The 24,637-nt window shown below is 35.0% G+C and overlaps 1 protein-coding gene across 1 annotated transcript; it reads left to right on the forward strand.

The window, feature by feature from the left end:
• The first annotated feature begins 22,983 nt into the window (after positions 1-22,983).
• On the forward strand, positions 22,984-23,973 carry LOC141713846 (uncharacterized). Its single transcript, XM_074517415.1, has one exon. The coding sequence runs from the start codon at positions 22,984-22,986 to the stop codon at positions 23,971-23,973; it is 990 nt and encodes a 329-aa protein (XP_074373516.1).
• Positions 23,974-24,637: the final 664 nt, after the last annotated feature.

Genomic DNA, 24,637 nt, shown 5'->3' on the forward strand with positions numbered 1-24,637 from the left:
ATTGAAGCCATAATCAACTGGGAGAGACCAAAGACACCCACGGAAGTACGAAGTTTCATGGGATTGGCAAGTTACTACAGAAGATTCGTGCAAGATTTTGCAAAGATAGCTACGCCGTTGACAAAGCTCACTAGGAAGAACCAGAAATTTGAATGGGACGAGAAATGCGAGGAAAGTTTCCAGGAATTAAAGAATAGATTAGTATCTTCTCCAGTACTAGTCTTGCCAGATGAACAAGGAAATTTTATAATTTACAGTGACGCATCATACAAAGGATTGGGATGTGTTTTGATGCAGTATGATAAGGTGATAGCCTACGCTTCAAGACAACTGAAACCACATGAAGAGAAATATCCAACGCATGATCTGGAATTGGCAGCTATAGTGTTTGCATTAAAGATTTGGATGCATTATCTTTATGGAGAAAAGTGTGAGATCTACACTGACCACAAGAGTTTGAAGTATATCTTTACCCAGAAGGAATTAAACATGAGACAACGAAGATGGCTAGAACTAATCAAGGACTATGACTGTACTATCAACTATCATCCAGGAAAAGCAAATGTGGTGGCCGACGCGCTGAGCAGAAAAGAAAGGTTGAATATGATAACTTCATCCGAGGAGTTGATCAAGGAATTTGAGAAACTGGAAATAGAGGTCAATATCCCAAGTATGTCTACAGAGGTGTTATGTGCAATGTCTTTTCAACCAGAACTATTAGAGAAGATAAGAAGATGTCAGGAAGAAGTAATGAGCCATGAACGAGACAGTGTGACAGGTGAAGAGTTAGGGAGTCAAAAGGATGATAAAGGAATATTAAGATTTTCTTCGAGAATATGGATACCCAACGTAGCTGAGCTAAAAGATGAAATTCTTCGAGACGCTCACAACTCTAGATACTCAATTCATTCCGGGAGTACGAAGATGTACAGAGATTTAAGAGAAATTTTTTGGTAGCCAAGCATGAAGAAGGAAATTTCAGAATGGGTAAGTAAGTGTTACACTTGCCAGCGAGTCAAAGCGGAACATCAAAGGCCCAGTGGATTGATACAACCATTGGACATTCCAGAATGGAAGTGGGAACATATCGCGATGGATTTTGTAGTTGGATTACCGAGGACCAGGGCAAATCATGATGCTATTTGGGTTATTATCGACAGATTGACGAAGTCAGCGCATTTTCTTCCTATTAACGAAAGATTCTCAATGGATAAATTGGTACGGTTATATCTTAAGGAAATTGTGACACGACATGGAGTTCCAGTATCCATAGTTTCAGATAGAGATCCTCGATTTAATTCAAGATTTTGGAGAAGTTTTTAGGATTGTCTCTGAACAAAGCTGAACATGAGTACCGCGTATCATCCGCAGACAGACGGTCAAAGTGAAAGGATGATTCAGACTATTGAAGATATGCTAAGGGTATGTGTACTAGATTTTGAAGGGAGTTGGGATGAGCATTTGCCATTAGTTGAATTCTCCTATAACAACAGTTATCATGCCAGTATTCGAATGCCGCCTTACGAAGCCTTGTACGGGAGAAGATGCAGATCTCCAATATGTTGGGAAGAAGTTGGTGAGAGAAAGATTTTGGGTCCAGAATTGATCCAGCAGACAAAGGAGAAAATAGAACTCATTCGGAAAAGATTAACAGCAGCTCAAGATCGTCAACGCAAATATGCTGATCCGGCCAGAAAGGATATGGAATTTGAAGTTGGTGAAACAGTGCTATTAAAAGTTTCTCCTTGGAAAGGTCTATCAAGATTTGGGAAGAAAGGAAAGCTAATCCGCGTTATGTTGGTCCTTTTGAGATTTTGAAGCGTGTGGGAAAGGTTGCTTACGAATTAGCGTTACCACCTCACATGCAGCATATTCACAACGTGTTCCACGTGTCAATGTTGAAGTGTTATTTGCCTGATTCGAACCATGTGTAGAATACGAGCCAATCGAGATCCAGCCAGATTTGTCTTTTGTAGAGCAACCAGTGCAGATTTTACATAAGAAAGAAAGAGTGCTTAGGAATAAATCTGTATCTTTAGTGTGAGTCTTGTGGAGGAATTCCAAGGTTGAAGAGTCGACTTGGGAGTTGGAAAGCGAAATGCGATCCAAGTATCCTCATTTGTTTTTCTAGGCTGATTCTGAGGACAGAATCCTGTTAAGGGGGGAAGGATGTAATATCCGGGAAAATTACGTGAATATATTATATGTTAAATAAATAAATATTATGTGTTTTATAAATTTAAAGTGATTACTGCCATGATATTAGATGTTACAACTGTTATGTGTGTTTCTGTATGGGCCAGAAAATTTTTCGATTGATTAATATATGTTTAAACTGCAATTATATGAATCTATCTGCAATCGAGACGCGTGTTTATCAGCTTCTTTATTAAGGTACTCGTTTTATTTCATTTTATGCGCGTTGGAATGTATTTTATGTGTTTTCAGGATTTTCTGTTAATTTAGGAATCGTTTCTGTTCTTCAAAAATCAACAGACCGGGACCCCACCGGGGCGTCAAAGTCCATAATTCGTGTTTTTATTTTTATAAAATCTATCGTATTTCAATTACCTAGTATTTCTGCATTTTTGAAATATTCGAAATTTTTAGGAAATTTTGATTTAAATTTTATATTTAATTGTTTTTAAAGTTATTCCTCGTAAATTATTAATTTCGGGTTTTTTTATTTTAAAATGCAAGATTCAGTATCGATCTATGATTTATCGGGATAAGTTACTGATAATAAATATTCTCAATGTTTATCTGTATCATTTTATAAAAATCAGAAACTAAGCAGATAAGCATAGTTTCTTCTTATCTGATACGTCTTAAGAACCAATTTCAGAAAACCAAACCAAGCAGACGATTCAGCTACCCGTTTCAAGTGATTTTGATTTCAAAATAAAGCCTGTGATTAGACGAACCATTTGACACCAGAATCGTGTTCTAAGGTGCAATATTATGTTCAAACTTTGTTCGTCGGAATCGATGAAATTGCGAATTCAATTTTATGTGATTCTTTGGTGTTTGTAATGGTTGTATATGATTGTATGAATCATAAACATCATTTTGGTATACGATTTGCACGTATTTGATCCTGTTTTAGTCTAAGTCGAAGTTCTTGAAAATTTTAATTTTTGATTTTGAATTTCTGGGTTATATAAGGACTGGTTGATACTTTTAGGTTTATGAATTGATTATGTGATTTCAGGGCTTGATTTTGATAGTTAGAACGTTAATTTTGGTGTGAAATTGAGTTGAAAACCCCTGTAGGCCGGAGTTTTAACTTAGTCGCCGGTTTCTACTAGATTTTCGTCGGAGAAGGTGAACCGATGGGTGATTGTGGCTGTTAGGGTGGCAGTGTTGTTGCTGGGAATGGAAGGGGTAGATTTCGATCAAAAATGCGGGATTACGGTGTTGTGAAGGGCCGTTTTTGGCCTGGTCGGAAACTGACCGGAAAATCTGCAGTCACCGGATTCTGCAGAATTTTCCGGCGGTTCTTCATGTTCTTCGTCGACCCGGATGACCCGGATGTCGACCCACCCCTGACCCGACTTTAATCCACAAAAACCCTAACCCCCCAATTGCAAATCTGTTTTTACAGATTTCTTTTTTTAAAATAAATTAAAAATTCAGTTTTAATATCTAAAAATCATTTACTTATTATTTTTAAATTCTAAAAAAATTATTTCCTTAATTATTTTAAATTCCTAAAATCATTTTTTTTATTATTTAAAAAAAAAATTAATTTGATTTAATTATTTATAATTTATTCTAGTAATTGTTTATGAGTTTAATTAATCGATTAATTCATTTAATCAATTAATTTTATTTATAAATAGTTAAATAAATATAAATTATTTATAATTAATTCAAATAATTCCTAAAAATTATTTTTAGACTTTTAAAAATTATATTTTGGTATTTAAAAATCAATTAATATGATTATTAATTGATTTATTTCCATTTATTTCTTATTTTATTCATAATAATTAAACCGTTCGTCCGTTTAATACGAAACGAACGCGTACAGACTCAGAAAAATATTGCGCTTCCAATAAAAATACTTTTGAGACCTAATTTCTTTTTGTATTGCAATGGAATTTGATTTGTGTATCAGTTTGAGTTAGTATTTGATCGGTAAATGCTAATAGTGACTCGATTTTCATTCTGAACGCACTGAGCCATATCTTTTAACGATCTGACTTATGTATTGCATGAATTATGTGATTACGTGTTATACGAATGCCATGATTATGTGCTACGTGAAATGTATGCTATCTGTTTATAGTTTTAAAATTACATGCTAGTTATAAACGATCGGGTAGATGTCAAGACGTATAGTTACGTCGATTGAGTTTGATTCTGTCAATTAAGATAGTTCTTCTGTTTATAGAATCGAGTAGCAAGGAGTGCAGTCAAGTGTTAGACGGAGATAGTAGCCATCGGTTATAAGCTGAGTTATAGTAAGAGGTTATCGAGCATACCAGGCAAGTAACCCTAACTTCACTTATCATTCAAGTGATGTTTATTTCGAACTATATTATGCAAGTACCTATATCTTTATTATCATTCAATTGATATTGATTCTGGACTTTATTCTTTTAATATCCATACTATTCTAAGTTCAGAGTTGTTAAACGTTTTATGTTTCGCTATAAATCACTCTATACAGCAAAGCTTTGAATTGAGATTAGCGAATAACTAATTGTTCTGGTTATTTCGCCATTGGTTGTTGAGAAAACTCCGGACCATGAGAAATGGGGAGTTATGTGGTTAAGGATGTCATTTGATTCAACTCCTTTGACGGGAAATTGTTTTTATGGGTTGGATGGTTGCGTAAGAGGCCGTGGCGGCGGTCCAGTATGAGCTATGTGTTATACAGGATATAACACCTTGCTAGGCCAATATGTGCCTTGGGTACCTTTTGTTTAGTTAGATATGCTTCGACATACCGGTGTTGCTCCGCGGTTGATCACCGGCGGCAACACACCGTCGTTCGAGGATTCCAATCCCAAAACAAAATATATTGCAATTGTTGTTTACTTATCATATATATCAGTTTTGATACTGTTCAGATATTGTGGTTTGGTTTTGTTCATCAGATATATTATTGTTGTTGTCTAAAATCATAAGCTATTTACTGCTTGCTGAGCATTTCTTTCGCTCATACTTGTTTCATATTTTAATTCTTCCAGCTAGACCAGGGCAAGCTTGAGTTCCAGGTCGGACTAGAAGTTGTGTGCTAGTAGATAGTTGGTGTGTTTCCAGGTAGACAGTTTGGGACGCTTAATTAGTTTAAAGGTTTGTAATAAAATTTGAATAAGTTGTAAAACTAATTAGACTATGGTTTGTAATAACACTTGGTTTATAATAGTGCCTGTTCCATACTATAAGATCCAGTTGCGTGCAAGGGGTCATATTTATTATATTATTCCGCTGTGATTATTTTATTTTGGTTTATTGGCGAGTGACCCCCAAATCTAGACCCCGGGTTTGGAGGGCGTCACATTAACCCTCCCATTTTAAGTTCTATCATCAAGTTTGAGAATCCTTCTGAGATTGATATTTTTACTGGAAAAGGATATGTGTCATTCCCTGATTTTTCTGTGATGGATCAATTTAAGTTGCTATTAGGATCTGATGCTACTGGTGAAGAAAACCCTCATCCCCATTCCACTACTCAAGTAACTCATATGGCACATTTGTTGTTTAAAATCTGTAGGGCCAATGTTTGTCCTAGGGGTGGGAATAAATCAACCTTTAGTTGTCAATATGTTACTCTGGTTTCTATGCTTCTAGCTAGTAGGGCTTTTGATTTGTCAAATCTGGTTCTAAAGAATATAATTGCTGCTGATAATCAGAAAAAGATTGGACTTCCTCATGGTTTAATGCTTACCAAGGTATTTGAATTCTTTAAGATTGAACTTAAGAGTGCTGTTAAGGTGAGTGTTAAGGAAGTTTTGGATGCTAAAGTGTTAGCTTAGTCTAATTTACAAATTGACAATGGAGAGTTAGTTAGGATTTTGCCTACCATTGATCCTGAGTCTTCAACCTTTACTCCAACTGCTGAGATGATGCAGCTGCTAAAAGGTATTCAAGATGATAATACCTTGTTGTTTGGTCATGTTGCTGCCACTACTGAGCAAATCAACCAGCTCAAGACAGAGGTTAAGGGCTTAAAGGATATTTTGCTGAACTTCATGTCTGCTCAGAAACCTTCAGCTTCTCAGTCAAATGCAGATTTAGACACTGGCTTGGATGATCTTGTGGATGCTGCTGAAGATTTGGAACAACATGAGAAGCAAGATGAGTTTCTTTCACCAAAAGAGGATGCAGCTGTCAATTATGCTCAGGAAGACTAATCTGATTTTGATGATATAAGGGGGAGAACTTATGAGAATTTCTTTTAAGTACTTATTTTCTGAACTTGATTTAGTTTTTGTTGAAGTATCTGTGGTTTTTAAGACTTGTTGCATCTGGTACTTGATTTGGTGTCTATCTGTTTATGTGGTGTGATAAAACTTGTTTGAGAGTTTTGGTTTAAGACTTGGTTATGCTGATGCTTCTAATATTTGAAATCTGTTAAATTGTTTTTGCATTTAGAAGCTTATTATGCTAATTGTGATATCTTTAGTTTTATTTTATATTTTGAGATATGCATAGATTTAGGGGGACTTTTATAAATTCTCCTAGATGTGTGTAATCATCAAAAAGGGGGAGATTGTAAATCCCTTAGTTTTGATGATCATCACAGCAAGCTATAATACTGTTATCCAAGCTTGTTTGCAGGTAATCAGCTTAATGACTTTGTCATTCTAAACATAATTGTAGCAAGTTGTTATAAGACAAATTTGTATCTCAGCAAGCTATGATCAACAGTGTCAGAATAACAGCAAGCTAAGATGCACAGTCCGGATTCAACAAGGAAGTCGAATTTCATGGAGATTTTATAGGAACTTCTTTTATATCAGTTGTAAGGACTTCTCTAATAAATATACGTGCATTATATATATAGAGCTCAATTATAAAATGTTTTTACTTATTCAAATTGATTTCCTAAAGAATAGGAGTTTGTTTTTCTTTCAAACTCTATCTTCTTTCTTCTGATTAAATCGTTTTATACTCTATAAAATAGAAGAGATATTTTCTGTACATTGGACATCTTTCTTTCTCTTCTATCTAACATATACATGAACGTTGGAAAACCATCCCAACGATCTTACATGGTAGAATTGGATTCTAGCCGTTGTAATTTGTTGAGGCTGTTTCAAACGTTAATGTGTGGTTATATATGTGGTTTCTTGCAGTTTTATGACTGACGACTTTGCAAGCAAGAACACATACAACTCCTGATCTTTATTGTTTCTAAAATACTCTCGAGCTCTAAATTATATTCACGTATTTTATTGAAGAGAGTCTATAGTTTGAGTTGTAAACTTTATCATTGATTTGTATTGTTCAAATTGTATTGATTAGTTGCTGGATAAGTTGGCTAAGGGAAACAAGGGTTTAGTGGTACTTGCTAGAGAAGTTTGTACTACGGGGTAGTATATTACTTAGAGAGCAGGTTCTGAAATAGGGTTTCAACAAGCCATTATCAGCAACTGGGATAAAGGGAGATATATTATTGTATCTTGTAGTTGTAACCTTCATTGATCAATAATATATTCTCCTACCAAGTTGGTAAGGGACCAGGACGTAGACCATAGGGGCTTAGGGGTCGAACCTGGCTAAAATTCTTGTGTGTTCTATTTAATTTTCTGCACATTATTTTCTGCATTGCATTTAGTCATCTCAGCTTACTATCATTGTCAGATTATAGTTCAGTTGGTAAAATCTCAGTAAGCTATTATCGGGTAAAATTTAAAAGTAATCCTAGTTAGCCATAATCACCTATTCACCCCCCCTCTAGGTGTAATTTCAGCCGGGGGATTCTCCCCTTGTGGCTGAGGCTCAGTTGCCCCTATCGGGGTTCCTCCTTGGGTGGAGGTGTAGGATGAGTGTGGGGGTATCTCCACCATCGACGAAATCGTTTGAGTTGTCCCAACTGGTGTTCCTTCAGGGGCGCTGTGTCCACTCCGTGTTCTCACAATGGTTGTTGTTAGGGATTTCCACAGAAGGTGCCAAATATTATGGATTAAAAACTAGGGTATATTAATTGTTGTATTTATTACTAAGGTTCAGGAGCTCAAGGCCTTTAATTGCCGCTCTCGTGTTTCGTAGCTTAACTCTGCCTTTACGAGATGCCTACGTATCTCTGTGAGTTAGAGAATCAAGCCAAAAAATGTAGTTCTGATCTGTGGGGTGATGCCCCTTATATAGATATTGAAAGTCCTCGAATTGGACTAGAGTTAGGAGACTTGGTGGGCAAGTCTCTGAATTAGAATGGACTTTCGAGTCCTAAGAAGTAGGAAACTGATCCCTTATCCCATAAGGTTCCTTGGAGGCCAATCTATAAGAATCTATATCCCCACTAGGACTCATCTTGATAGCTGATTTATCCTTTATTAATTAATTACGAAATTAATTAATTATTCAGGGTTTTGGGCCTCGTTAGCTGGGCTTCGTTACTGGACTATATTAGGTCTAATTAATTCAACATTAATTATATTCCTAGGCTAATTTTAGGCCCATATCAACGTTATAATTACCTTAAAATCCGTGTTAGGTATGTGAAAAATGGTAAAGAAATGAAAGGGATGGAGGTAGTACAAATTACTAAGTTAAAAATTAAAATTTACAGTTAAATTAAAAATTTAAAGAGATTTCTAAAATCGAAAATTTTATTATTCTACCTTAGCATAAAAATTTGGCTTTAACTTATTTTTAATAGTGAAATATTAACTATTCTCAAAATAATTCACTACCTTTTATAAGTATAGTTAAAGAAAAAATAAATTTGTCTAGCTAAAAATGCAGATAAATATAACAACGAATAAAAGTATTTTAAATATACAATTGTTTTTTTTACCAGTGACGTGACACAATGTAGTTTAAAAAATTTTACCAATTTTTTTTAATTAATAAACACCCCTTGAACCATGATACTTAATATTTTGGAACCATTTTTGAATTTATTAAGACATTAATTATATATTTTACAGTTAAAAGTTGAAATTTCAAAAGTGTATGTTTGCTATCTTTATTATAAATTAAATATTAGTATAATATCGATATCCCATTCATATATTTTGTTCTTTATTTACTTATTTGTATTAGTCATTTTCAGAAATTGGTTTATCAAAATGATTTTTTTTATAACATTGCTTACAAGATTCTAAATTTTCAATTTCCATTTATTAAAACATCTTATCTAAAACGACTTTAATTCCAAAGGCGACCGTCAACATGTAGTTACTGGAATTATAGAATCAAAATAGCATAAATAAAATTCTAGAATTAAAACAAGAGTAAATTACAAAATAATTACTCTATTTTTTAAAATAGTAGTCAAATTTTAAATTTTATAAAATATGGCCAATATATTTAAAATATTATTTTAGCTGCAACAACCAAGTAGCTAAAGACATTGATAAGATAATGCAAAGAACATTGAACAACTAGGCTTCATATATAATGGATCGCATCTCATGCAAACTGATAGGCTTGTTGACCCTGCCGAAATATATAGTCATCCATAACTGCTTTTCGAATATGTGCGATCATAGGTCCCTCATGAAAATCATCTAGGGTCGCGGCGTCTGATAAAGATATGCTTAGCTACATCTGACACTTCTAGAGGAATATTGAGTGGATAGTTTTTGATAATGCTGAATGCATCAAGATTGTCTGTTTCAATTATGATATCCTTGTAGTTGTCTTCAAAATCTTTTATGAGGCCGTGAAGAATGGCATTGAGATTGTTCTCCGTATGAGAGTTAGCTAGCAAGAAGAATGCCAGTAGAAAGTTTGATAAGTTTCCCCCGTGCATTGCGGATGATCATTGACAATACTATCTTTGTTACCTATTGTATTTAATCTTAAATGCATTTTAATTATTTATGTTTTAGTAGGATTTGATTTAGTCAGCTATTAGTAGAGATATTTTAGGATCTAGTTTGTCAAATAAAACTGTAGTGGAGCAGTAGTGGAGTAGTCGTAGGAAAGTTAGTCATGTTCCTATTTTATAGCCACCTTTGTGGTTGTAGTGCAGTTTAAATTCTGTTTGCATGATCAATAATAAACTAGCCCATTTGATGTGCATATTCTGGTGTATTTTATCAGTTATTTCACGCTCAAACTCAAATACATACTTAAACATTATACATTAATTGGTATCAGAGCTACGGTAATCAGTGAATACGCAAGAATATGTCAAAACAGGCGATGGATGTGGGCAAGCTTAAAGGAGGAACCATGGGATTAAGTTATCCAATGTTAACTAAGACAAACTACACTACCTAGTTAATGAAAATGAGTGTACTCATGCAGGCTCATGGCGTTTGAGATGCAATGGAGTCAAACGATCCTAAAGGTGGTGCAGTGGACGAGCGAACAGATAAGTGTTAGATTTTTAATGCAGCGGGGTCATGGTAAAACACTTTTACACATACAAAATCCAAATAAAAGCATATAAATCGTGAATAAAAATTCGAGGGATCGAATCTAACCTTTTAAAATAATTCGGAGACAACGATCAGAGATCCTTAGCAGTTGCTCCTCAAGTGTGAAGCACTCCACCGGTATCCACCAAGAAAACGATGTTAAGGAGGAGGAAGGAGGTGGAGAGAATTGGGTTTTCCAAACTTTTTGGGTTTTCGGGTTTCGAGGTTAGAATAAAATTAGGGTCTATAATAGTGTATTTATAGGCAAAATTTCCAGCTGAAATTTTCCCATAAATATTATTATTATTATCCTATTTATTATTCTTATTAATAATTAAAACACCTTTTAATCATTAATCCTTTTTCTAAACACTTTAGAAATAATTCTCTCTCTTGATTTAATTTCCAAAAATTAAATCCTTTAATTAATAATATTAAGAACTTTTCTTAATTAATTTATAATCAATTAAATCTCATTTAATCAATTATTAAATTTGCCAATTAATTATTTATTTCATAAATAAATAATTATTAGCCATTATTAATTAATTCCTCCACCATTAAATCATTCTCTTTTTATGGTGTGACCCTGTAGGTTCAATATTAAGTCGGTAGTAGAAATAAATAATAATAAAACTATTTTATCATTATTTATATAAATTCTCTAATTTATTAAATATGATTAATTAATTAATCACATTTATTCTACATCGTGAGGGATACTTCTCAGCATATCGCGACTATCCGGATAATATGAATTCACTGCTTAGAATACCAAGAATCAGTGAATAGTTACCGTACAATAAACTCCTTCTACCCTACAATGTCTCGATTAATTACAAGGCATGGATCTCGTATCAAGCCTATCTAATTCAATCACTTTGCTTACCATTTACTATGCGTAGTTCTATGCAAATTAGAAACTCCTTTCTAATTTCATTTACTCTGGCCAGAGATTCCTGAACTAGCATAAGTGGATCAGCTTTGAACATTCGCTTCCTTCACTGGAAGGGGTAGATCCTTTATTGATCATACACTATCTTCGTATACAAATTCCTATACCCAGAAGAGCCCTAATAATTGTCCCTGGAGACTAAGAACTAAACTAAAGCATAGTTCAGTGTACACAAGATGACTATGATGACCTCAAGTCTAAGGATACTTGTACAACTATCACTATGTGAACAACTGCTGACACGTGAGTGAACTCCATCAGTTGTTCAGCTGTGCGAGTCATGTTCAGTGAACTTATTCTATAATAAGCACCTACATACTAGCTATAGTGTCACCACACAAATGTCTATGAGAACAGACATCCTTCATAATGAAGCAAGCATAGTATGTACCGATATTTGCGGATTATTAATTACCAGTTAGTAATTCTATGACCAGGAACTATTTAAGTTTAGAGTTATCATCTTTTTAGGTCTCACTATTATGATCTCATCATAATCCATAAGAAGCTTTACTCTAAACTATGGTATATCTTAGTTAAACACTTAAATAGATAGAGCCCGTAATAAAAACAAAACAAGTCTTTTATTAATATCAATGAAATCAAAACAGATTACACAAAAGTTATTCCTAAATCCTAATACATGATTGGACTTAGGACATATTCCTTTCAATCTCCCACTTGTACTAAAGCCAATCACTCTGGTATCTAATACCCATCTTGTCTTCATGACGATCAAAGTGACTTTCATAAAGTAGCTTTATGAGTGGGTCTGCTATGTTGTTATGTGTGTCAACTCTAATTCAATACAATACAAGAAATGTTATCGCGCTCCCACTAACCCTTTTGTAGACGCATGGTTCATCTGTGTTTTTGATAAAATCAAACTCTTTGATTGTCTCATCAAAACGAATGTTCCATCTTTCGAGAAGCTTGCTTTAAACCACATATGGTTCGCAGTAGCTTACACACTAGGTTTTCATTTCTCTTGGAAAGAAAACCATCTGGCTAATTGCCAGATCTCATAGTCGTAGTAAGCAGCAATCGCAAGCAAAATCCGAACTGATTTTAACAGGGCTACAAGTAAAAGGTTTCATCAAAGTCAATCCATTGCCTTTGTTTGAATCCTTTTGCCAAAAGCCTGGCCTTAAAGGTCTCCACCTGGCCATCTGCTCTAATCATTCTTACATATACCGTATACATAGATTCCATTCCGGATTTCATGGCACTATGCCATTTCTCTGAGTCAACACTACTCATAGCCTCATTATAGGTCACAGGGTCGTCATCATCAATGATCGACAACTCATTGTCATTCTCAATGACAAGGCCATAATACCTCTCAGGTTGGCGAGACACTCTCCCTGATTTATGAATGGGCTGTTCCACAAAAGGTTGTTCAGTCAGAACAGGTGTTTCCACTTAATTCGTAGTAGTTTGTGCTTCTTGAACTTCATCAAGTTCAATTTTGCTCCCACTGTTTCCTTCAAGGATAAACACCCGATGATCGGTGTAAAAGTAATACCCTAAAGTCTCTTTAGGATATCCCACAAAACTACATTTTACGGATCGATATTCCAGCTTATCTGGGTCAACTTTCTTGACATAAGCTGGACATCCCCAAATCTTAACGTGTTTAAGACTCGGTTTCCTTTCTTTCCATATCTCATACGGAGTTTGAGGAACAGATTTGGAAAGCACCTTATTCAGTAAATATGCTGAGGTTTCCAATGCATAACCCCATAGGAATACTGGAAGATTTGCATAGCTCATCATGGACCGAACTATGTCTAACAAAGTTCGATTTCTCCTTTCAGATACCAATCTGGAGGTGTCCACTGGGAGACTATACCATTTACTTTGAGATAATCTAGAAACACTCCATTAAAGTATTCACCACCTCGATCTGATCGAAGAGTTATAATACTATGTTTGGTTGTTTCTCCACTTCATACTTATATTCTTTGAACTTTTCAAAGGCCTCAGACTTGTGTTTCATCAAACACATATCTGAATCCAGATCTATCATCTATGAAAGTAATGAAGTATGAAAATCCACCCATGGCTTGCGTAGACATTGGTCCACATACATCTGTGTGTACCATTCCTAGCAAATCTGCAGCCCTCTCTCCATGTCCACTAAATGGAGACTGCAGTGCCACTATGAAGTGAGATTTTCATCATCCCTTTTCTTTTATTAGTTTGTTCAATCTGAAGTAAATTATGTCACATATATACAGACCATTATTTAAAGTACCATGTCCATAAAGAATATTATCTCTAAGAATAGAACATTCATTATTCTCAATAATAAATGAAAAATCCACCCAAGTCTAACATGGGAATAATATTCCTCACAATCGAGGGAACAAAATAACAATTATTTCAAACAATAGTCTTGCCCGTAGGCCTATGTAAATGAAAAGATTCTACATCTACAGCAGCAACTCTTGCTCCATTTCCATCAGTAGAATCACCTCCTCTTCCTCAAGAGTCCTACTTCTCTTTGGTCCCTGCAACAAATTGCAGATTTGAGAACCACAGGCGGTATCTAATACCCAAGTAGAAATTTAATTTAATGACATATTCACTTCTATCATGAACATACCTGAATCAGAAGCGGTAGTCTAACTACCCTTCTTCTTCAATTCTGCAAGGTAAACCTTGCAGTTCCTCTTCCAGTGCCCCACCTTGTTACAGTGAAAGCAAACAACTTTGCTCTTGGGGTCTTCAGCTTTTGGTGGAACCGGCGTTTTCTCACCTACTTTCTTCTTCTTGGAAGAGTTCCTCTTCCTTTTTTTAGGAATGGAACCTTCACCAATTAGAAGAACAGAACTCTTCTTAGGGGGAAAATTCAATTCTGCAGTCTTCAACATGTTGTGGAGTTCAGGCAGGCTGACATCCAACTTATTCATGTGAAAGTTCACAACAAACTGCGAGAATGAACTCGGAAGCGATTGCAAGACCAAGTCTTGGCTCAGCTCCCCATCCATGGCAAAACCAAGTTGTCCAAGACGTTCAATCAAATTGATCATCTTAAGTACATGGTCATTCATAGATGATCCCTCAGACATCCTACAACCGAACAGCTCCTTCGATATCTCATATCGAGCTGTCCTCCCTGCCACATCATACAACTCTTGTAGATACATGAGGATAGTGTGAGCATCCATATGCTCATGTTGCTTTTGTAGCTCAATGTTCATGGAAGCTAGCATGATGCATTGAGCAACATTTGCATCATCTATCCACTTACGATACACAACATGTTTATCATTATGTGCATCACTAGCAGGTTCAGTAGACTTAGGTGAGTCAATCACGTATTCCAGCTTCTCAATCCTGAGAACAATTCTCAAGTTTCGAAGCCAGTCAGCATAATTAGGACCAGTCAATTTATGAGCATCTAGTATGCTCCTGAGTGATAGTGCAGAAGACATAATGTATATTGTAAATCTGTAAATGATAAACACATAACAACACTTAGCAAATATTCGATTTCATTTTAAAAACACTATATGAATCGGGTCTTTATTCATAAGTGGCTCCCACTAGTTTTCCTAATTTATTCAACCCCCTACATGAAAAATTAAGCATTCATAATGCTAGTGGGAATAGGGATCCTACATTCCATTACACAACCCCGGCTGTGGCACGAAATGCCATGTAATGTTCAATAGGCAGACAACTCTTGTCAATTACATCTAATGTTATTCCCTAATCAAACTTTAGCCTCTTGAATAATTGAGTCACGGCTGTGGCACGACAAACTCAATATTCTAAGTCAAGTCTAACCCAACATTCCGTACAATTGAATCAGTCCCCAAAGGCCCACGGCTGTGGCACGTAACGACCTTTAGATTCTTATTCAATGTACACATCTCTATGTAATAGACAAGTATTTCTTATTTCGAAATCAAAGCCCTCGGCTGTGGCACGAAACGACAATGATTCAAAAATAAGAACTACTTTCTACCATGTTGGAAGGCTATGACCGACACAAGCCCGTTGTATCATTGGCCAATTACTACTTGATATTAATTAATTTTAGAGGGATTATATTACATTACAATCATAATCATATTATAAAGAAATTCTTCCTTTTAAATTAAATATTTCATATCAATAATCAATAATCAGATGATTCCCAGATCGGGTGGAGCATTGTCAAGAGGCGTCACTTAATAACCCTTTCTTACAGATAGAAATCTGTTGTTGACAGAATCATCCTTTCTCTCATATCGAAAATTCATATTCAATTACGTGTTTCATAAACACAAGAATCTCATGATTGTATTCATAATATTATTATTAAGGTTATGAAACAATTTCACTATACTAGATTGTCTAACAAACGCCTTATATAATGACCGAGAATTTTGCGTCGTAAATAAGAAATTAAAGTATGTGTTATGTGATGAGATTATGTGATTAAGTGGTGATTATTTGTCTTATCTGTATACTAGAGTTAAGGAGCATGGATAAAAACGTTCCAATTTAAAGAGTCAGCTTAGAAGTCAAGCTGTGGTTTCGGGCCGTCAGGTAGAACGGAACCCGTCCTAATATGGAAATTAAATAATATAAAATATGAATTATATATGAAGTAAATGAATGAAGTATTTCGTCTTAAGAGACGTGTTGATTGGCAAAGGTAATGAGAAGCGTATTCGAAACGCTGAGCGTCGGGCCGTCAGGCTGAACGTGACCCGGTACACGTAAAAAGGAATAAAGATTAAAGAGGGATAGATTCTATGATCAGACCTGAGTCGTTATGTGACTATATGCGTGTGATTGCTTGACTGTGTGCATGATTATATGTTCTGTGTTAATTTCTATGAATTTTAAAGGAATTATGTGATTTACAAAAGGGTTTATTTAACTTTCGTGCATTTTTATAAAATCATCTGAGATGGATAAAAATATGGGATTTGTTCTGTTATCTTCGTAGAGGTCTTAGAGACTTTTTAAAAATGATAAGTGAATTTAATTGTGGGTCTTTGCATTTTTAAATTGATTTTATGTGGAAAAGGTATTTATTAAAGCGAGTTTGCGAAATTCATATAAAATCAACCGCTCGCTCAAATTCTTATTATGAGTAATGGATAAAAAGCTAGTTTCGAGACCTACGCGTTATAAATGTCATTTTCAATAATTCTCGACTTTCCGAGAGAGATATATTTTGTATTTAAATTTTATCGCATTTAAGTAAAAAGAAAAGGGATGAGTGAGTAAAAGGAAGTTGGTAAATTACTAGATTGCCCTTGTTTCTAAGTGCTATATATAACCCACTTTCTTTTCTTTTCTTTCTTTTGTGCACTCATTCTCTCTTTTCTCTCTTCTCTCTTTCTTTTCTCTCGTCTCTCTCCCGAACACTCTCTCTCTCTTTCACTCCCTCTCGGCCCTCTAATCTCTCATCTCTCTCACTTGCATGCAACCCCCAAATCTTACTCAAACTCAAAGATATTGCTACCTTTAGCCTTTATTTTCGGTATACTTCTTGATTCCTATTTGCATGTAAGTATTTGCAAGGTTTTGTTGAAGTGATCACTATGGTTGTGTTTAAGAAAAACAATTTCTTGAAGCATAACTATAAGAGTGATTTTAAGAGGTTGTGGAGGTCATAAACTCGAGAGGAGATCCGTCATGGACTCTCTCAAGTTCGACCACCACCGGCCATGATCCAAAGGAGAGCCGGTGGGTTTTCCATGATGTGATTGTTAGATTTTAATGTTGCATGTTATGATTTCTTGAAAATTTGAAATAAAAAGGGGTTTTGGCTTCTTTGATAAAAATCGAGTGGGTGCTTGGTAAAATGATTTCCTTGATTGTAAAATGAATGTGTGCATATGATTGTTGCTTAGAAAATCAAAACTTATGATTTGCATGTGAGTTTTTGCTTCGGCTTTATACTAATAAAAAGGGGAATTGAATTTTGTGACTTGATCTTGGTATGAACTAAGCTTAATTAGTAGGAAATAGAGTTGCATGTTGATTTAAAAGAGGAGTTAGTGATGCATGTCAATGTTTGGTTCTTGGATTGTGAATTTTGAATGTTTGCCGAATGGGAAATGGGTTTAAAAGAGATTGATTTGTGATTAAGTGAATGCATGCATTGAATAATTTGATTAAGGTTTGAGTCATTAGGTGATGTTTGGCTTTGTGCTTCAAAAATCTTGATGAAAATGAGTTAAATGACTAAGTTAAGGCTTAAAACAAGTTAAAAATGTGATATAGGACTTTGCATGTCAAGATTGATCTTTGTATGTGTGTTTTCTTGATAAACCCGAATGGGTTGAATCTTTAAAGTGGTTTGTTGTGAGTAGACTTGATTAAAGTAATGATGGATGGTGATTAGACTAATAAGGAATGAATTATTGTTGCATGCTAAGTTTAGGTTCGAATTTTTGAGTTAATAAGAAAGGAAATTGAATTTGGTGAGATAATCTTGGTAAACACTAAGTTCGTATGATTTAAAAGCAATTGCATGATAGTTTTAAAGGAGATCAATGAGTGCATGCTAGTAATTAGTCTTTGAGTTGAAAATTATATTCTTGCCGAATGAAAATAAGATAAAAAGGGGATAACTTGGTGATTAAGTGTATGCATGTTGATTTGATGGATTGATTAAGTTGAAATCACTAAGTAGTGCATGGTTTGGTGACTTAATGAATGGAATGATTTAATAGGGGATTAAAACAAGAAAGAAATGTGGTATATAACCTTGCATGTCAAAATCTATTTTTGCATGTTTGATTCTTGATTGTGATAAGTGTTAAGGCCGAATAGGCCATAAGAAATAAAGGTCAAAACTTGATTTTGGTAATTGAAAGAATGATTGAGTGTTATATGTGAAAATTTTTGATTTTGCTTGATTGGATTGTTGTTTTGATTCGAATTAAGGAATAAAAGAAAAGGGAATTAAGTCGATTGATATAAGTGATAGTATGCACGTAAATGTTTGGTTGTGAATGTGTCTAGTACTCGTAAAATAGTCGTGTTAGTTTGATTTGAGAAATAGTCTAGGTCAAGCGAGTACGCTTTGATTGCTAGGTATATAAGGATATGAAAACTATGAGAAAGAATTGTGCTATGTGCTATGTGCTGTGTGCTTATTTGTATAAGCTATACTCGTATAGTTCGAGTCAAGAATATAATCGAGTTATCGTATAGAGTGATCGTTCCGGGAACGAGAGTTGGGAATCTAATTAAGATTTCTGGTTTTATTGTAGATTCGGAGCGTGAGGGCATTCGGGCTAGGAAAGGGAAAAGTATACTAGGTGGCAGTAGTTCAACCCTCAGGAAAGCAATTTCAGGCAAGTAACTCTGATTACTTGTATAAATGACTGTAAAGGAAATGTTGTTCATACCATGTAGAGTATTGCACTGTTAAAGTATGAAACCCTTGCTTTATGAAACCCTGATATTGATTTGAAGTACCCTTTGTTCTTGATAACCTGTTATTGATAATCCTATTGATTTCACCCGTTGATAATCTGCCTTTCTGTTTAAGTTTCCTATAATGCCATGATCATATTGAACCTTAAAATTATCTTGGATAACTCTGTTAATGATACCCTGTTTCTCTTGATCGCCCTAATGATCCCTAAGTTATTACTGATCCTTCAAATTTAGTACCTTATTATCTATGATGCAGAATCCTTGAGAATTGTTCCTTGCGTATCTTTGATTCACTCCCTGAACTTTGTTTCTTTAAAATCTGAATTAAGAATGAGTTTCGACTTGAAAGAGTCCGAATGATTTCAAAGGCTTAGTAATGATAAAATGAATTTTAGAAAACCTATTGTTTTCCAACTCAAGGTTTTCCAAATGAATTCCTGATGGATTGGATTGAGACGTAAGAGGCTAGTGGGACTAGTCCAGTCATGGTAAGAGGCTAGTGGGACTAGTCCAATTTAAGGCTGAAATTATGCCGAATGGTACCTTAAAGACCGGAATGGAGGTCGATACGGGCTGATCACCCGTATATAATGAAATGGAAAGATAAGTGATCCAATCAAGGGTTCGAAATGATTATTTAAGAAAAGGAACTGAAACTTTTATTCAGTAAATTGATTTTTGGAAATGAAAATGGTTTATACTCTTTTGAAAAGAGTTGATTATGTTATTATGGAGCTTAAAGCTCAGAACCCTGATTCCTGAAATTGTTGATCATATGAATGATTCTATATCTTGAAATATTGTTGCTTTCCTCTACCGAAAGATCTATTTTGATCCTATAATGATTTGTGTTGAATGTCGGCTTTCATCCTGTTTCGAGCCTTGTTTCTTGAAAGCCCAACTATTCTCCGGATACCTTTCTTTATCTCAAAGAAAACAAAAATGAATATACGAAAATCTGCCACCTAGATTAGCTAAAATAGAATGCCCTAGTTTGTTCAAAGCATATTGAGAATTGTTATTGTAGAACTGCCATTTAGTTACTTGCTGAGTTTTATACTCATTGTTTTGTCTTAATCTAACCATGGCAGTTAAGCAAGAAGATGGCCAGGCTTAGGCGCACTGCTTGTAAGAGCGTACCTGGTAGTCCCTACCGCGTTGAGGGCTTCCAGTTGCCAGAGCAGGTAGTACAGGTTATGAGTGAGCTCGCGCCTAGTAAGAGGTGTTTAAAGATACAATGGGTTATCTGTCGGTTCCCAGCCGGAATCGATACTGATTATTTAATAATATTTTGGGGTTTATAAGTTATATTCGGTGAATGGTAGTTGTAATCTTGTCTCATACTTTATCCTGTTGATCCTGTTAGTAGTTAATCGGGGTTTATGCATATTTAATTAGTAGATTAGAGGTGTGTGAGTCCTCATTTCCTAACCCCGAGATTGAGGTCGTCACACCTTATGTTTATTTAAGTTTGCCTAAATCTATCATCGCATGATAAACTAAGCATATATCACATATATCAACATGAATAAACATCAAGGTAGGCATGTTACATCATCTAGCACATTAGTCTAAGCATTATACATCTCTATGTATCACATGAAGCATTTAAAAGCAATTAAAACAGTCAAAAACATCTTTAAAACACTTCATGGAAATATAAACAGTTCAAAACTTTTATATAAACTAAAATTGATCACTCCATTAGATCCTTCTCGGAAAAACGAATCCAACGGTATATTGCACGCCCAAAACGGAGTTACGAAACTCCCAGAAAATCAATTTTAATATCAACAGACGGGCTGTAACGCATTACAGGAACGCGTTACAAGCCCTGTAACGCATTCTGGTGATGCGTTACACCCCTTTTAAGCAATTAAAGGGTGTAACGCATCCCATGAATGCGCCACAGGTGTGTAACGCATTCCCGAAATGTGTTACACCCCTATTTTTTTTTCAGCAGCCGCCTTTTGCTTTCCTCGAAAAACGAGCCGCCTGACACCTGACTTTTCTCTGTCTCTCGTGCAATCTCAGACAGCAATCAACAGCAATACATATGCAGATGTACATATATATACTTTATATACAAACTAACAATTTATATATATATATGATTATTTAATTACGAATTTAATTGCAAGAACTTCAAAAATTCATAATAAAAAATCTATACAACCTAAAATTATGAAAAAAATAGCCAGACGATCTACAAAACTTGTAGAACCCAGATCAACATTCAAAATTATTATGAGAAACGATTTCTCATCAAACAAAATTAATCCATGATATAACTTGTAAAAATCATAATTAATTCATACAAGCACATAAAATTCTGAAATTTTTACCACAGATCTATATGCATACAACCTATGCTCTGATGCCATTGTTAGATTTTTAACGCAGCGGGGTCATGGTAAAACACTTTTACACATACAAAATCCAAATAAAAGCATATAAATCGTGAATAAAAATTCGAGGGATCAAATCTAACCTTTTAAAATCATTCGGAGACAACGATCAGAGATCCTTAGCAGTTGCTCCTCAAGTGTGAAGCACTCCACCGGTATCCACCAAGAAAACGATGTTAAGGAGGAGGAAGGAGGTGGAGAGAATTGGGTTTTCCAAACTTTTTGGGTTTTCTGATTTCGAGGTTGGAATAAAATTAGGGTCTATAATAGTGTATTTATAGGCAAAATTTCCAGCTGAAATTTTCCCATAAATATTATTATTATTATCCCATTTATTATTCTTATTAATAATTAAAACACCTTTTAATCATTAATCCTTTTTCTAAACACTTTAGAAATAATTCTCTCTCTTGATTTAATTTCCTGAAATTAAATCCTTTAATTAATAATATTAAGAACTTTTCTTAATTAATTTATAATCAATTAAATCTCATTTAATCAATTATTAAATTTGCCAATTAATTATTTATTTCACAAATAAATAATTATTAGCCATTATTAATTAATTCCTCCACCATTAAATCATTCTCTTTTTATGGTCTGACCCTGTAGGTTCAATATTAAGCCGGTAGTAGAAATAAATAATAATAAAACTATTTTATCATTATTTATATAAATTCTCTAATTTATTAAATATGATTAATTAATTAATCACATTTATTCTACATCGTGAGGGATACTTCTCAGCATATCGCGAATATCCGGATAATATGAATTCATTGCTTAGAATACCAAGAACCTATTTAGTGAATAGTTACCGTATAATAAACTCCTTCTACCCTACAATGTCCCGATTAAATACAAGGCATGGATCTCGTGTCAAACCTATCTAATTCAATCATTTTGCTTACCATTTACTATGCGTAGTTCTATGCAAATTAGAAACTCCTTTCTAATTTCATTTACTCTGGCCAGAGATTCCTGAACTAGCATAAGTGGATCAGCCTTGAACATTCGATTCCTTCACTGGAAGGGGTAGATCCTTTATTGATCATACACTATCTTCGTATACAAATTCCTATACCCAGAAGAGCCCTAATAATTGTCCCTGGAGACTAAGAACTAAACCAAAGCATAGTTCAGTGTACACAAGATGACTATGATGACCTCAAGTCTAAGGATACTTGTACAACTATCACTATGTGAACAACTGCTGACACGTGAGTGAACTCCATCAGTTGTTCAGCTGTGCGAGTCATGTTCAGTGAACTTATTCTATAATAAGCACCTACATACTAGCTATAGTGTCACCACACAAATGTCTATGAGAACAGACATCCTTCATAATGAAGCAAGCATAGTATGTACTGATCTTTGCAGATTATTAATTACCAGTTAGTAATTCTATGACCAGGAACTATTTAAGTTTAGAGTTATCATCTTTTTAGGTCTCACTATTATGATCTCATCATAATCCATAAAAAGCTTTACTCTAAACTATAGTATATCTTATTTAAACACTTAAATAGATAGAGCCCGTAATAAAAACAAAACAAGTCTTTTATTAATATCAATGAAATCAAAACAGATTACACAAAAGTTATTCCTAAATCCTAATACATGATTGGACTTAGGACATATAGGACATATTTCTTTCAATAAGGTGGCTCTGGCTATGATTTACCATATCATACCTGAGGAGATACTACACTCCCTTGCAGAGAAGAAGAAAGCAAAAGATGCTTGGATGACTATAAAGACTATGTCTCAAGGTGCTGAAAGGGTAAAAGCGGCTAAAATTCAGACTCTCAAATCTGAATTCGAATCATTAAGTATGAAAGATACAGCTATCCTAGACGATTTCTGCATAAAAATCAATGGACTTGTAACCAACATTCGTCCACTTGGAGAGGATATGAAGGAAGCCTATGTGGTAAAAAAGATGTTACGTGCAGTATCAATGATATTCTTACAGATAGTATCAACGATGAAACAGTTTGGTGATTTAGAAACCATGACTGTTGAAGAGGTGATTGGGTCACTAAAGTCACATGCGGAGAGGCTAAATTATCAAAGTGACAATTCTGGGGGGCAGCTAATGCTTACTGAAGAAGAATGGATGAAGAAGGAAAGTGAAGGTGAAAAACTTTTACTCGCCAAGGAAGAATGGCAGAAGAGGATGAACAAAGGGGGAACAAGTATGAGAAATCGTACTGGATGGGATAAAAGTAGAGTCAAGTGTTACAATTGTGGTTTGTACGGCTATATTGCTGCAGAGTGTCGCAAACCACGACATGTAAGGGATGTGAAACAAGAAATAAAAAATGAGGCCTTTTTAGCTCAAATGGAGGACGATGAACCTGCTTTGCTATTGGCCAAGCATGAAGGGAGAAAGGAGACTATGTTGCTGAACAAAGAAAAAGTAATACCAAAACTGAAGCCTGTTACAAGCAAGGGGATTATGGGAACAAATGTGTGGTATCTCGACAATGGTGCGAGCAACCATATGACCGGAGACAAGTCGAAATTCAAGGACCTGGACATAATTCTTCAATGCAAAAACGGGGAGGAGCGTACTCTTCACGAGGTATATTATATTCCAACTCTTTGTAGTAACATTATAAGTTTGGGGCAACTGTCGGAAAGTGAAAATAAGGTTGATTAAATGGGAATTATTTATGGGTGTATGAATTAGAAGAAAATTTGTTAACGAAAGTTAAAAGATCTCCTAATCGTTTATATAAGTTGCTCATTAACAATCTCAAGCCTGTATGTTTATTGTCGAAAGCGGAAGAAGTTACACGTCTTTGGCATACTCGCCTGAGACATGTCAATCTTCAATCTTTGGTGTTAATGTATAATGAACAAATGGTATACGGGCTGCCTAAGATTGCAAACTCTGCTGAGATCTGTAGTGGATGTCTGATGGCGAAACAAACCAGGAAAACTTTTCCAACGAAGTCGAGTTTCACTGCTCGCAAAGTTCTTCAATTAGTTCATGCTGATTTATGTGGACCAATCGATCCAGCAACAGTGGGAGGAAGTAAATATTTTTTTTTGCTTATGGACGACTATAATCGGGTCATGTGGGTTTATATGTTGAGGCAAAAAAGTGAGACGTTTTCTGTATTTAAGAAGTTTAGAGCACATGTGGAAGATGGGTCAGAAAGGAAGGTAAAAGTCTTGTGCACTGACAAGGGTGGCGAATTTATATCAAGGGAGTTCATTGAATACTGTGAAGAAACGGGTATCGAGCGATATTTCACTGCACCCTACACGCCACAGCAAAATGGTGTGGTAGAGCGCAAAAACAGAACAGTTGTTGAAAT

The sequence above is a fragment of the Apium graveolens genome, chromosome 3 (assembly GCF_009905375.1).
Source record: "Apium graveolens cultivar Ventura chromosome 3, ASM990537v1, whole genome shotgun sequence".
Taxonomy (NCBI): Eukaryota; Viridiplantae; Streptophyta; class Magnoliopsida; order Apiales; family Apiaceae; genus Apium; species Apium graveolens.